Genomic DNA, 15,067 nt, shown 5'->3' with positions numbered 1-15,067 from the left:
TTTTGTGGTGGCAAAGCAAATAATAGTCTGACACAGTCTTAGTCTAGATTTCCATCTTCATAATTCCTTTAGTAACTTTCTCACAAAACTGATTACACTCAACCATTTTCCTCTGTGAATTTGATAGATTTAATGCATACATTTAATCTTCAGATCTCGGATGGTCAAGGAGATGAACGATCAGAGTCACCCTATGAAAGTGCAGATGAGACTCAGACAGAAGCATCTATATCATCCAAAAAATCTGAGCGAGGAGCAGCAGCAAAAAAAGAATATGTGTGTCAGGTGAGAGACATTAGTTAGTCATTTGTTACTGTTGCGTTTTCTCTCTCGAAACATTTTTTAAAAGATACAAAACTGAGACTGGAAGTAGGGTTTTGGGAACTCAGGGGTAGTTAGTGCTTCATCCAAGCCTGGGTTATTTACATCTCTTGAGGGAGGAATAGTTCAGTGATATGAGCACTAGACTAGAAGACAGGGATTGTTGAATTCTAGTTTATTCCTCTATTTGACCATGGGCAAATCATGTAGCCTTTCCACTTTAGTTTCTATAACTGCAAAACAAACGTAATACCTTTCTTAAAGGAGGGCAGGTAACTAGATAGTGTTAGATTGTAAACCCTACAGTGCAGCGACTTGTCTCTGTGTGTGTGTGTGTGTGTGTGTGTGTATTTGTAAAGTGTCAGTGACACCACAGTGAGACCCAGATTACGGCCTCTGGGCACGACTGTAATATAAATAACACTTGCTTTAGTGATGGTATTGGTATGGTCAGGCTTTTTTAAAAAAATAAAATAAAATGCTGCTAGCAGTATTTAAAAAGGGATCATTACCTGTGAAAATGAGGTAGCGTATCTGGTTTGTCTCCAAGGGCCAAACAAGCAAATTCTCTCTATTTCTCACTCTTTACATATAGTAATAATGAAATTACATTTATTTTAAAATGCTGAGGTGACTAATCACTTAACTGTGCTGTCATTATATCTTGACAGTTTTTAGTTCTTCGAGTGCTTGTTCATGTAGATTCCATTTTATGTGTGCGCGCGCCCAGGTGCACGATTGGAGATTTCTGCCTTAGCGGTATCCGTAGGGCTGGCTTGGCGCCCCCTGGAGTGGCACTCCTATGTGGCGGAATATCAGGTGCTGCTGGCCCTGTGCCGTCTCAGTTCCTTCTTACTGCCCATTACAGTTGGTTGGAGTGCCTTGTCTTGCTTCCCAAGAACAGCAGTGGTTGTCCATTGACTGATTTAGTGGTTGTTATACATAATTTCATAGACAGTTGATAGCGTGTGTTAGTCAAGAGAGTCCTACTTTGGACTTTGTCCTAAGCGGGCATGCCTCACTCCCCCGGTTTCAAGCCGTATGCGTCATGCAGCAGGCCAATGCCTATCGGCGATCCGCACGATAGCTGTCTTAAGTGTCTGGGTGAAGGCCACAGGAAAGACAGGTGCCGCATCTGTACCATCTTTTGCCTGCGGACTCAGAAAGAGCAGGATATCGTGTTGAGGGAGTTACTCATGGAGGCTGCTCATCATCCAGCATCAGAACCCTCCATGGCTGCACCAACGTCCAACACTTTGGCCTCGGTGCTCGCCACCGGTGTCAGACTCTGCCTGGCACTGTTCCGTTTCTCCTGCACCAAAGAACAGGCCGAAGAAAAGAAGCCCCTTGGCACCAAAGGAGAGAGGGGTTTTGGGCAAAGGACTTGTGTCAGGTCATGCACTCACTATGGGAGTACCGCAGATGTCGGACCCACCAGCCCCGCCTCCCACCTCAGGCAGCAGCAGGGGTTCCCACCCAGTGATGGTGCCTTCAGTCCCCGAAGTGGTCCCAGTGGCTAAGGAGCAAGGCCGACTGGCTCCGCAGGTGCCACGCCAGGTGACCGATAATGACTCCATTCACAGCACCAAAGGAGAAAGCCACCAGGGTGCTGCAGCATGGACTGGTCACCGGATCAAAGGCGCAAGTCCCCGTCGCTGTGACCTCGGGATCAGGCACCCCAGCCTAGCTCGCTAGCCAGAAGGCCTAAATCTCCATCAAGATCCCCTCCTACTAGGTGAGGGACTCTGGACTCTTGGTGCCGCTCCCCGTACCAACGACCATCTGTCCATATGTCGCCTAGATGCCAAACACACTCTCCCAGAAGGTTTCCTCGTCGTTCGTCTCCGTCCTGGAGGGCTCGTTCGAGATCTTGGTGTCATTCGCGCTTGCCCTGGTACCATTCTTCTGGCAGGTGACGTTACTCCCTGTTTCCCCCTGTTGATCGCTTACCAGGGTCAGTAGGCAGAACCAGGCCTCAAGGACCCGCCATGGTCACCGGAGGACAGTGGTCAGGGTTGGACTGCGATTTTAGCCTGTCGCGGAGACATGGGAGACCGAGGTGGTCCCCGGCCACGGTTCCAACACAGCAGGGGCCGTGACACCCCTCCTCCCCCCGTTGCCATACTGGAACCTGTGAGGGGTGCCAATGATGCCAGTCCAGTACTCCCAGCCCTCCCTGGCCACATCAGACAAACCAGCTAAGGTACCATTTGTGCCACAATCAGACCACAGTACCACGGCGGAAGCAGAGCTTGTGCACCATACCTTGGGGTCGAGGGAGTCCTCCCCTGAGAAGGGAGGGGATGACACCATCCCTCAGGCAACAGAGTTGTCCTCTTCGTCCCCAAACGAAGTGGTGGCTGGACCTTCCCACACCAGCAGTCCTCTGGACGATTTTAAGGAGCACCAGGCCATCTTTTGAATGGGTTGCCGAAAATCTTGGTCTGCATGTTGAGGAGGTTGCTGAGGCGGCAGATGACCTCTTCAGTGTCATCTTGGCCACCACACTGGCAAAAATTGCATTTCCCATCCACCCAGGAGTGCTCAAAATAACCAAATTGGTGTGGCAAACCCCTCATCTGTTCCGCTGAGGTCAATGAAAGCGGAAAACAAATACTATCTCCTTGCAAAGACTCGACTTATTTGGCAGGAAAATTTGACAGCCAGCTTATAGTACAGGGTCTCTAACCACCGGGCCCTGCTGGGACGTTATAACTTTAATCTGTGGGACTTAATAATAAGTTCACAAAGGCCCTTCCACAGGATCATGTCCAGGAGTTTGTCATGTTGGTGAGCAAAGGCACGGTGGTGGCCTGGGGAGTCCTCTCAGGTGTCCTGGGACACAATGGACTCGTCTGGCAGGGTGGTCGTGTTGACGGTGGTCATGAGACGTAGCTCCTGGTTGCAGGCTTCTGGGCTGTCCCAAGAGATGCAGGCCACAATCCAGGACCTGCCATTTGAGGGTTCAGTGCTCCTTTTATGAGCTATTTGACTCTAGGCTGTGGGCTCAAAGACTCCTGAGTCACCCTCCAATCCCTGGGCTTGCACACCCCTCAGCTGTTTCATCCTCCACCTCTTCCGACACAGTCTGACTCCTACAGGCGAAAGGACAAAGGGCCTAACAGACGCTATCTGTCCTCTTCCTGCCTGGCTGCCCAACCTGACCTTCCCGCAAGTCAGGGACGCCAGAAGCAGTCATTTTGAAGGTGCACTCGAGGACTGCACCCCAATCAATATACCGGACTCAACCCTCACTTTCCTCAACTGCCTCCACCATTTTCCGTCGGCCTGGTCCCGTTTCACCTCAGACCGCTGGGTGCTTGATACGGCTTCTTCAGGCTATACCCTGCAGTTTATAGCCAACCATCCTTCCCACCCCCATTATCCCATCCCTCTTCAGGGACCCTTCTCATGAGCAACTCCTCATTCAGAAGGTCAAAAACCTCAGTCAATATCAGGGAACTCAGTCTGGTTTGACTAGCCTGCCAAGCCTTTCTACCTCATATACAAGACAGAGTAGTTCAGGTCCTGATGGACAGCATGGCTACAGACTTCCTTATCAACAGGCAGGGTGGAGCTAGGTTGTCTGCCCTTTGTGAAGGAAGCCGTCTGGCTCTGGGACTTCTGCCTACATCACAACATCCATTTCGTGGCTGCTCACCTTCCAAGGTCCAAGAACACTTTGGAAGATTGCTTCAGCAGGACATTCTCATCTCACCACAAGTGATCTCTTAATTCGGAGGAGGTCAATTCCATCTGTTTGAATCCAGGCAGAACAGGAGATGCCACGTCATTTTCTCAGTTGGTGGCATGGACAGAAGAGCTCTGTCAGACGCCTTTCTGCTCCTGTGGTTCGAGGCTCTGATATATGCCTTTCCTCCCGGTGCCATTGCTACCCAGGGTCCTCATGAAAATCAAACAGGACGGGGTGAGGGTCATCCTCATAGCACCGATGCGGCTGTGCCACCATTGGTTCAGCACTCTGCTGGACCTCTCAGTGGTGACCATATTGCAGCTACCACTCAGGTTGAACCTATTGTCCCAGAACCATGGTGTTCTTCTGCCCCCGACCTGGCAGTCAGCTACATCTGATGGCTTGGCTGCTGTGTGGCTAAACGCGAAGGAGCAGCAGTGCTCAGCGAGGTTCATCGCGTTCTGTTGAGAAGTAGGAAGTCCTCCACCAGAGCGACCTACCTGGCCAAGTGGAAACGATTCACCTGCTGGATTGCAGACAAAGGTGTTCATCCTAAGCGGGCTTCGCTGCAACTTATTCTGGACTACATCCTGCACTTTAAGCTCCAGGGCTTGTCCCTCTTATCGATCAAGGTCCGTCTAGTGGCCATCTTGGCCTTCCATCTACCATTCAAGGTCAGGTCGATTTTTGCTCAGGATATCACGGCCAGATTCTTTAAGGGCCTAGAGCACCTCTGCCAGTATGTCAGGGATCTCGACCTTCCATGGAACGTGAATCTGGTGCTGTCGCAGTTTGTGGGTCCTCCCTTTGAGCTGCTGGCTTCCTGCTCCCTCCTTCTCTCCTGGAAGGTTGCGTTCCTGGTTGCAGTGACGTCTGGCCACCAGGTATCTGAGATTCAGGTGTTCACCTTGGAGCCACCTTACACAGTCTTAGACGTGGTCCAACTAAGGCCACACCTGGCATTTCTTCCCAAGGTAGTCTGTTTCATTCGAGCTAGGACATATTCTTACCAGTCTTCCTTCCGAAGCCACATAGGTCTGTAGAGGAGCACAGGCTACATGCCCTACATGTCAGACAGGCGCTTCCTTCTACATTGGCAGGACTAAGCCATTCCATAAGTCGGCGCAGTTATTCGTCGCTGTGGCTGACAGAATGAAAGGTCACCCTGTGTCCACTGAAAGAATTTCTTCTTAGATCCCTGCCTGCGTTCGCTTCTGCTGCGACCAATGAAGGCGCCACCCCCAGCGATTGTCACCACCCACTAAATCAGGGCACAGGCTTATTTGGCAGCCTTTCTGGCCCATGTGCCTATCCAAGACATCTGTAGAGTGGCCACCTGTCATCCATCCACACTTTTACGTCCCATTATGCACTGACCCAGATGCTGGCTTCGGTAGGGCAGTACTGCAAGCTGCTAACTGTGAACTCCGAGCCCACCTCCATGGATACTGCTTGTGAGTGACTGAAAATGGAATCGACATGAGCAAGCACTAGAAGAAAAACCGGTTACCTGTCTTTTCATAACTGTTGCTCATGTCCATTCGATTTCCTACCCTTCTACCTCTGTCGGAGTTGCTGGCTAGAAGGAACTGAGAGGGCACAGGTCCGGCAGTGCCTGATGTACCGGACCGTGGGAGCGCCACTCTGGGGGCTCTACAGCTGTCCCTATGGAAACTGCTAAGGCAGAAATCTGAGACAACTGTGCATGTGGGTGTGAACACACCTAAAATGGAATGGACATGAGCAACACATCTCGGAGAACAACAGATATGAAAAGGCAGGTAACCGCTTTTTATTCATGTGCCAATGCTGACAATTCAGGCCTGGAAGTATCACAAGGCCTAGCATATTACGTTAAGTATTCCTGATAAGGAGAAAATAAGGTTGCTTTTAGCCTTACTTAGTCTGCAATTTCCAAGAGTAGAAAATTTGTTTACAATGTAGATTGAATCTACATTATTTAGCACTGTCTGTGTCTGTCTAGAGGGCATACATGTAAATATTTTGTATTTATTAAATACATCCTAAATATTTGTAGGAATGGAAAAAACATTTCTGCTTGGAAACTAGATGATCCGATGGTTGTAGAATTATCCTTTCCTTCACTTCAGATACAAAGAATGTGAGAGGAGAAGTAGGTGCGAGAAATAACAAAGAAAACAGTAAATCCCATGTGCATATTTTTAACACTCAATACTTTTCTGATTTAAAAGCTGTGTGAAAAACCAGGTGATCTCCTGTTGTGTGAAGGCTTATGCTTTGGAGCTTTTCATGTAAGCTGCCTTGGGCTCCCTGGAAGACCAGCAGGAAAATTCATTTGTCGTGAATGTACATCAGGCAAGTCTTGTCCATTTCTGTTAATAAAAAGCCATAGTGTTTATATCATTTGTCCTAACAAAGCTTGTTAGCTGAGATTATGTATATCTGAAGAAACTATTTTTCTCCTGGTGCCAGGCAGGATGGGAGCTCACTTTACCATTAATTTTGTCTCTTCATGTAAGTGCTGGAAAATCCAGGTAGCTAGCATTTTTAGTTGAAACCACGTGCATCCTGAGCTGGTTTAGCATGTGCAATGCATAATCATAACACTTGCAGAATACTTGTCATCATGTAATTCCAGAAGACTCAAAAACTGTGGAAGGCATTAGAAGTCCTACAATCAGGTAAAAGAAGTAGGTTAAACAAGTCCTGTTCTTCCCCCTGCCCTCCAGTCTTCTCATTTTTCAATCTCTTCTTCATCCTATAAAAAGACTAACTGTAGTTCTTAGTAATAAATCTGTTGCTCTTTCTCCTGTAATAACTACTCCTGGTTTATAATACTTGAACATGACTTAAAAGCTATTATAGTCCTGTTGCATCTTTAAACAGAAAAGATGCTGAACCTTGTTGAAGTAAACTGTGACTCATAATAATGAAGTTTTCATGACGTGGTTTTCAGGTGGCACAGAAATAAGCTTCATAAACTGTCTCACATTGTAGGCTGATCTTGTCATCTTCAGGATCACAGACAACCCATGTTATTGACTTCATTGTTAAAAAGAATTGCCTTTATTGTACTCCTGTAGTATTAAAAGATTCTTTAATTAAGAACTTGTAAGCAAGTCAGCGATTGAAGAGTTGGAGTTTAACTGTGTACAATTTACACAGTAATTGATTTATATTGTAGTTATATTTGATTTGTTTTGGGATAGGTTGATTAGAAGCCCTTTAATTCTCAAAGTTATAACTAAATTTGAGTCAGTGATCTAGATCAAGTAAGAGTTTTTTGTTTTTGTTCCTTTTTTCTGCCCAGCGAAATATAATCTAAATACAGAAACTCAAGTAAAAAATAGAATGTTACTTTTTTGCTTTTATTTTTAGGTGTTCACACCTGTTTTGTGTGTAAGGAGAGAAAGGCAGATGTGAAACGCTGTATTGTATCCCAGTGTGGTAAATTCTACCACGAGGCTTGTGTGAGAAAATTTCATCTTACTGTGTTTGAGAACAGAGGTTTTCGATGTCCTTTCCACAGCTGTGTAAGCTGTCATGTTACTAACCCCTCAAATCCAAGAATATCAAAAGGTATTCCTTCATTTTTTTTCAGATAATTTTTTTCTTAAACTTTCTGAGTTTAGCTCCAACTAGCATTGTTGTACAGAAAGAATTAAAGGTACCTCTGATAACTGAGCTGTTAATCTTGTTCAACCCATTCAACATACTTTATTATAGTGATGTGGTAGGACGACTCTGGTTGTAATTAAAGAGGCACTTTCACTTGGAGCCTAGGTCACTTATAGTTTTCTAAAAGAAAATTATCTTCAGATTTATGTATTTCATGATGGATCCCTGATCAAAAGTAATTTTTTTCTATGTTGAGTAAAATTCCATATGGCCACTTCTTATTCATGTACTTATTTTATCTATAACAATAAAAATTAGGGCTGTCAAACAATTAAAACAATTGTGTGATTAATTGCACTTTTAATACAGACGTCACCAACCAGTGACTAGTCGATCCTAGAGACTCTCCCAGTCGATCGCAATCTCCAGCCGCTAAAAGTCCCGCAGTGTAGTGGGGCTGTCACTAAGGTGGGCTCCCTTCCTGCCGCAGCCCCACGCCGCTCCCAGAAGTGGCCAACATCCCCCCACAGGGGAAGAGGGGATATGGGTCTCCGTGTGCTGCTCCTGCCTGTAAACACCACCCCTGTAGCTCTCATTGGCCAGAAATGGGGAACTGTGGGTGCAGTGCCCACAGAGAGGGGCAACATGCGGAGCCACAGACATATCTTTTTACACACACACACACACACACACGCACACACCCCTCTGCAGGGGCACGTTGGCCCCTTCTGGGAGCGGCGTGGGCCAGGGCAGGCCTCCCAGAGCCAGCACGCCATACCCCCTCCTGCTCCCTTGTCCCAGCCCTGATCCTCCCCTTCCAGAACCAGCACCCCATACTCCTCTCCTGCACCTCAACACTCGTCTCCAGCCCGGAGCCCCCTCCTTCACCCAAACTCCCTCCCAGAGCCTGCATCCCTTCCTGTTCCCAAACTCCCTCCCAGAGTTTGCACCCCTCACCCCCACCTGCACCCCAACACCCTCCTCAAGGCTTAGCCCAGAGCCCCCTCCCACACTGAGAACCCCTCGGCCCCAGCTCAGAGCCTGCATCCCCTCCCAAAGTCCAACCCCCTTGTCTCGGTGAAAGTGAGTGAAGGTGGAAGAGAGAGAGCGACGGAGAGAGGTGGGGATGGAGTGAGTGGGGCGGGGCCTCGGGGAAGGGACAGGGTACAGCCGGGATTTCTCTTAAATTCAGAAAGTGATCTTGTGCGTATAAAGGTTGGAGACCACTGCAGTAATAGAATACCATTTACTTAAATAGTTTTGTATATTTTCAAATATATTGATTTCAATTACAAGACAGAATACAGTGTGTACAGTGCTCTATTTTTTATGATAAATATTTGTACTATAGAAAACAAATAGTATTTTTCAATCCACCTAATAAAAGTATGGTAGTGCAGTCTCTTTATCATGAAAGTTGAACATACAAATGTAGAACTATGTACAAAAAATAACTGCGTTCAAAAACAAAACAGTGTAAAACTTCAGAGCCTTCAAATCCAGTCCTACTTCTTGTTCTGCCAGTCACTCAGACAAACAAGTTTTATGTTTGCAAGAGATAATGCTGCCCACTTCTTGTTTACAATATCATCTGAAAGCGAGAACAAGCGTTCGCGTGGCACTGTTGAAGCCGGCATAGCAGGATATTTATATGCCAGATGCGCTAAAGATTCATAATTCCTGAACCATAAGTCCTAAACCCAGGGTTGTGAGTTCAATCCTTGAGGTGGCCAGTTGGGGATTGGTCCTGCTTTGAGCAGGGGGTTGGACTAGATGATCTCTTGAGGTCCCTTTCAATCCTAATAATCTATGATTCATACTTCAACCACCATTCAAGAGGACATGCATCCATGCTGATAATGGGTTCTGCTTGATAACCATCCAAAGCAATGTGGGCCGATGCATGTTTATTTTCATTATGTGAGTCGGATGTCACCAACAAAAGGTTGAATTTCTTTTTTGGTGGTTTGGGTTCTGTAGTTTCTGCATTGGAATGTTGCTCTTTTAAGACTTCTGAAAGCACGCTCCATACTTCATCGCTCTCAGATATTGAAAGGCACTTCAGATTCTCAAACCTTGGGTTGAGTGCTGTAACTATCTTTAGAAAGCTCACATTGTTACCTTCTTTGCATTTTGTCAAATCTGCAGTGAAAGTGTTCTTAAAATGAACTACATGCTGAGTCATCATCCAAGACTACCGTAACAATAAATATATGGCAGAATGAGGGTAAAACGTAGCAGGAGACATACAATTCTCCCCCAGGGAGTTCTGCCACAATTTTAATTAACGCATAATTTTTTTTAACAAGTGTCATTAGCATGGAAGCATGTTCTCTGGAATAGTGGCCGAAGCATGAAGGGGCATACAAATGTTTAGCATGACTTGTTGCTGGCATTACAAGGTACCTATGTTTCAGAGTGCCATGCGAATGCATGTTCTCACTTTCAGGTGACGTTGTAAATAAGAAGTGTCTAGCTTTATCTCCCCTAAACGTAAACAAACTTGTTTGTCTTAGCAGTTGGCTAAAAAGAAGTAGGACTGAGTGGACTTGTAGGCTCTAAAGTTTTACATTGTTTTGTTTTGAGTACAGTTATGTAACAAAAAATGTATATACATTTGTAAGTTGCACTTTCATGATAGAGATTGCACACCAGTACTTGCATGAAGTGAATTGAAAAATAGTATTTCTTTTGTTTGCCATTTTTACAGTGCAAATATTTGTAATAAAAATAGTAATATAAAGTGAGCACGGTCAATTTTGTATTCTGTATTGTAATTGAAATCATAATATTTGAAAATGTAGAAAAATATCCAAAAATATTTAATACATTTCAGTTGGTATATTATTGTTTAACAGTGCGATTAAAACTGCAATTAATCGCGATACATTTTTTAGTTAATCGCATGAGTTAGCTGCAATTAATCAACTGCCTTAATAAAATGTTGGGGGGGAGGGGACGTTTTGTTTTTTTCACTTTGATAATTCAGAACAACTCAAGAAGAAGCGTATGCTATGTCTAAAGTGTTAAAATGGACTGAAAAGCCTTAAGGCACCTATGCACTATATCACTTTTATTACTGTTTCAGGCCCCATTCCTTCAGCACTTGGATATATAGTCCTGTTAATGTTAGCTGAACTACTCATGTGAATGAGTACTTACGTGAGTAAGAATAGCAGAATTTCCCCTTTAGTATGTGCCAACTGCAGATCTCCACACATATGTACAAAATAAAGTTTATTATCTGGGAAACTACATGTAGAAGTACATGAATAATTATCTGTCGTCATGAGGATTCTTACTTGTTTCTTGTCAAGTTGTGCCAGTCATGTCACAGAATAAATACTGAAAGTTAGACATCTCTTTCCTAAACAGCCTAGAAATTAGATATGACAGATGTGGGAGAGTGCAAGTGAGAGAGAATTGGGAATATTTATATAAATAAAAACATGGAATGAAATGCTGTTAATTTGGGGACCCTTTGGTTTTAATGTGTACTTAAAGCTTATTTTTTTAACAACTTACTACACACATTCTGTTGTGTCTGTGTGAAGCTCTTCTTAGAATGTTACAGTGCCTTTAATTCAGTGTGAGATCTTTTCTTCCTTAAAAGCAAAACTCAGTGTAGGAAACCTGAATTAATTCAGTATTCTGATTGAATTTAAAATGCATGGTTTTTAAAGATGTGTTTTTCACATTTTGTATGTATGTTTATAGGCTACATTAGGCAGTAATAAAAAACATTTTTTGAATATATCTGCAGACCAATTAAATCTCTAGTTTAGAAAGATAATATAAAATATTCTGCTTTTGCTAGGCAAAATGATGCGGTGTGTTCGCTGTCCTGTTGCTTACCATGCTGGAGATGTTTGCATTGCTGCAGGGTGTGCAGTGATCACTTCCAACAGCATTGTTTGTACCAATCATTTCACGGCCATGAAAGGAAAAAGTCATCATGCGCACATCAATGTGAGCTGGTGTTTTGTGTGCTCAAAAGGTAAATTGATGTACAAATCTTTATTTTATTGCTTTATTAAAAGTATAAACTAATCAGCATCTAAATATTCATTTTTCAGTGTATTTATTAAGATATTTAAAGAAAAACACCAGACACATAGTGTAACTTCAGATTTCTTCAGAGTGTTGTTGAAGGTATTGGAATATCTTGTTAAATGCAGATGTGATTATGTTTTTTGGGGGTTTTTTTACTTGCACTTTTTCCAACTACCCTTTGATTTAATTGTTATGCAGAGAAGCTTAATGAGTGCAGCCACTGTACACAGTGGTGATTGGAATATGGAGGAAGCAAACTACCAGACCTGATGACAAATTAAATAAACACTGTGGAAGCTTGTTAAGTCACAGTTTGCTTAACTACCCACTTGAAAATTCATGCACACTGTGACAGGGTGCAGCCTGGAAATGGGGTACCACTGAGCCCTCTGTCTCAGCAACCTGGGCTTCCTGTCACATTGTGATGCTGTGACAAGGTGCAAACCTCTCCAGGTACTGCACTTAACACAGACATCCAAAGGCAGGGACACACCCAGCTGCATTACATGAATACTTTTGCTAGCCACTCCTGAATCAACACTAGAGAGACTTCAGCCAGTTCTCCACAGCTCCCCAGCCCTAGGACTCTAGAGCTGTACCATCTTGCCCTGGTCAGAAGCTTGACTATGGTAAGTTTTTTACCTAGTCCACTCCTCCCTCAATGCGAAGAGGACGTGCACCAGCTGTTGTTCCTGAGTAGATTTCCCAAGCACTTCAAGTAAAACTCACTGTTTTAGGTAAAATGTAAAACAGATCTATTAACTACAGGAAAATTTTAAGTGATTATAAGCAGTAAGCATACAGATCAAAGTTGGTCAGTTAAGAAATCAAAGTAAAATCACAATCTGAGTTCTATAAACTAAACTGAATATGAATTAAGCAGTTTCTCACCCTGACGGTATAGTTTCTTAATACACAAGCTGGGATTCTCCTTTCCAGCCTGGGACCACCTTCCCAGTTCAGTCTTTGTCCTCCAGATGTGTTTCCAGGTGTTGAGTTGTGGGGGGAGAGAGGAGAAATGATGATGTCACTTCCCCTCCTTTATAGGATCCTCCAGCTTGCTGGAAAGATCTTTTGCTATGAGGTGAGTCAAGCAGTCTCCATTGTCTACATGCTCTCTCTGAGAGGTCTCCGTTGTATATAGTTCCTGGGGTAGTCCTTGTGCGCGTGTATTCCCCTTACTGGGCCATCAATGCTGCCTGTCTTCTCCACTGTTGTACCTGAAAGGCTGGTTGTGGGTGTTTCCCAACATATTTCAGCAACACACACACATAGCAAGACTTCATAACTTCACATACAATGATAGCACATACAATCCAACAGGATATTAATGTTCAACAGATAAAGACTTTTAAAATGATGCCTCACAAAGCATGCTTTGTACAAAACACATCATAATTATATCACCCTATATATATGGTGAATATGGGGGTGCCAGAGTGTTGTTTTGCAGTACCAAATGTGACACATGCAAAATAGTGAAATCACCCTCTCCTTGATACAATTTGATTGGAAACATTCCTTAGATGCTAGTTTTTATTAAAAATTCACATACTGTTAAGCATTGTCATAAATTAAACTGCAATTGTTAAAATAAAATGGAGTAATTACAATTTGTGATGCATTATCCTAGCGTTTATTTTATTGTTAGTTCATGTGCTAATGTGTGAGACAAGGTGGGTGAGGTAATATTTTTATTGGCCCAACTTCTGTTGCTTTGAGACAAGCTTTTGAACTTACACAGAGGTCTTCAGGTCTGGAAGACTCTGTGTGTCACAGCTAAATAGGACTACAACAACACGGCATATTGCTAATTTGTATAATTTAGTAATCTGAGTCTTCTAATCACCCAAGTTAATGAGGTTTTCTGTGGCTTTTTCATATGAATGAGTATATCCATTTGTTGCAGATCAGTATGTTCCAACAAGTTTTAAAAAAAATGTAGTGTCTAGTTACATGCTGCTGTGATTTAAATCACACTGAAATGCTAAACTTTTTTCCCCCTTGAAACTTAAACTTTCAATCTTTTATTTTGTACACAGGAGGAAGCCTTTTGTGCTGTGAGTCATGTCCTGCAGCATTTCACCCAGACTGTTTAAATATTGAAATGCCAGATGGTAGCTGGTACTGCAATGACTGTAGGGCTGGAAAGAAACTCCGTTTCCAGGATATCATTTGGGTCAAACTTGGAAATTACAGGTCTGATGAATGGACTTACATTTTTTCTTTTAATATAAATATAATATAATATAAAATTACTTTTGCTGAAAGTAACTTGAAAACAAGTTTTGTGTGTGGAAATCTGTTAAACTAGGGGGTTGCATCCTTTGGTGCTTCTGGAGGCCAAGATCAGTGCATGAACCAAGGGCTCCTTGCACGACTCCTTTCCACTCCCCACCCCCCAACTGTTCTGTATGCCACTCTCTCATCCTCTTCCATTTCAGGAACTCACAGCAACTAGGGGCTCCGTGTGCCCCTCAGTCCCCCACCAGGAGCTGTTTTATTCCATGCCCTTTTCCCCCATACTGTTGTGACCCATTCTCCCCTCGCCCGATGCAGGGGCTCTGTGTGCCCCCTCCCCTTACTAGGGATCCCCATTTTCCCCATGCTAGGGACTGTGTGTCCCCCATTCCCTTGTAACTGCTCCTGTCTTAGCCTATCTGTATCTAGACTAGAGTGTCACCCACTGCTTCTGTAGGCCAGCCTCATGGCACACATCAGTAGTTCCTTGTATCCCTGTCTCATTTGAGTGATGTTCCCCGTTGTCCCACTGAGGGTTATGCACATGCACTTAGAGCTTTTGAAAATAGCATTGTCCCTTCGTTCACACATGGGCCGTGGCTCTACCTCATGGTTTTGACTGAGATGATAAAGGGCAGGGCGGACTCCTTCTCACCACCACATGGTCCAATTCAGAGTGTCTTCTGTTCGCTGGTCTCTTGTGACGCACTTTCCTCAATATATGCTTGTATATAGTTCAGTATTTTGTTATTTTTGTAGTAGTTTTAGTATTAGTGTTTTTCAGGGTTTTAAGGACTTTGGGATACTGTTTTACTGACCTCCTTCGTCCTCCAGCACCCATGCTTGGGTACTGGATTATGCTGAAGACACCTGGGTTCAAGATCTGCGCCTCCTGCCATCGCTTGTTTTTGATCAGTGATGAGCACCAATGCTGCCTTTACTGCTTGAGGGAAGTCCACGTTGCATCAACGTGCAATATCTGTCTCTCCTTCCCAGCCCATACCTAGGAAGGCCAGGCTCTCCGCCTCAAGAAACACCTCGTAGAGATCGCCATGAAGCCATGGTCGGATCCAGGCCAAGGAACACCCCGTACCTCGGCTTGAGCAGTCGAGCAGCATGCCTCCTACTGCGGAGTCCCAGTCTGGTTCTGCCAGTACC

At 44.3% G+C, this 15,067-nt stretch overlaps 1 protein-coding gene across 1 annotated transcript in view; it reads left to right on the top strand.

Moving 5' to 3' along the window:
- NSD2 (nuclear receptor binding SET domain protein 2) overlaps positions 1-15,067 on the top strand; it is a 170,228-nt gene that overhangs the window by 98,264 nt on the left and 56,897 nt on the right. The window contains exons 11-15 of the mRNA XM_075066635.1: positions 154-285; positions 6,229-6,352; positions 7,376-7,576; positions 11,433-11,612; positions 13,711-13,867. Of these exons, the coding sequence (XP_074922736.1) occupies positions 154-285; positions 6,229-6,352; positions 7,376-7,576; positions 11,433-11,612; positions 13,711-13,867 (794 nt within the window). The remainder of the gene's footprint in view (positions 1-153; positions 286-6,228; positions 6,353-7,375; positions 7,577-11,432; positions 11,613-13,710; positions 13,868-15,067) is intronic.

The sequence above is a fragment of the Chelonoidis abingdonii genome, chromosome 5 (genome assembly GCF_003597395.2).
Source record: "Chelonoidis abingdonii isolate Lonesome George chromosome 5, CheloAbing_2.0, whole genome shotgun sequence".
NCBI classification, from domain to species: Eukaryota; Metazoa; Chordata; order Testudines; family Testudinidae; genus Chelonoidis; species Chelonoidis abingdonii.
The sequence above is the reverse complement of the archived record's forward strand: the minus strand, read 5'-3'. Positions and strand labels throughout refer to the sequence as shown.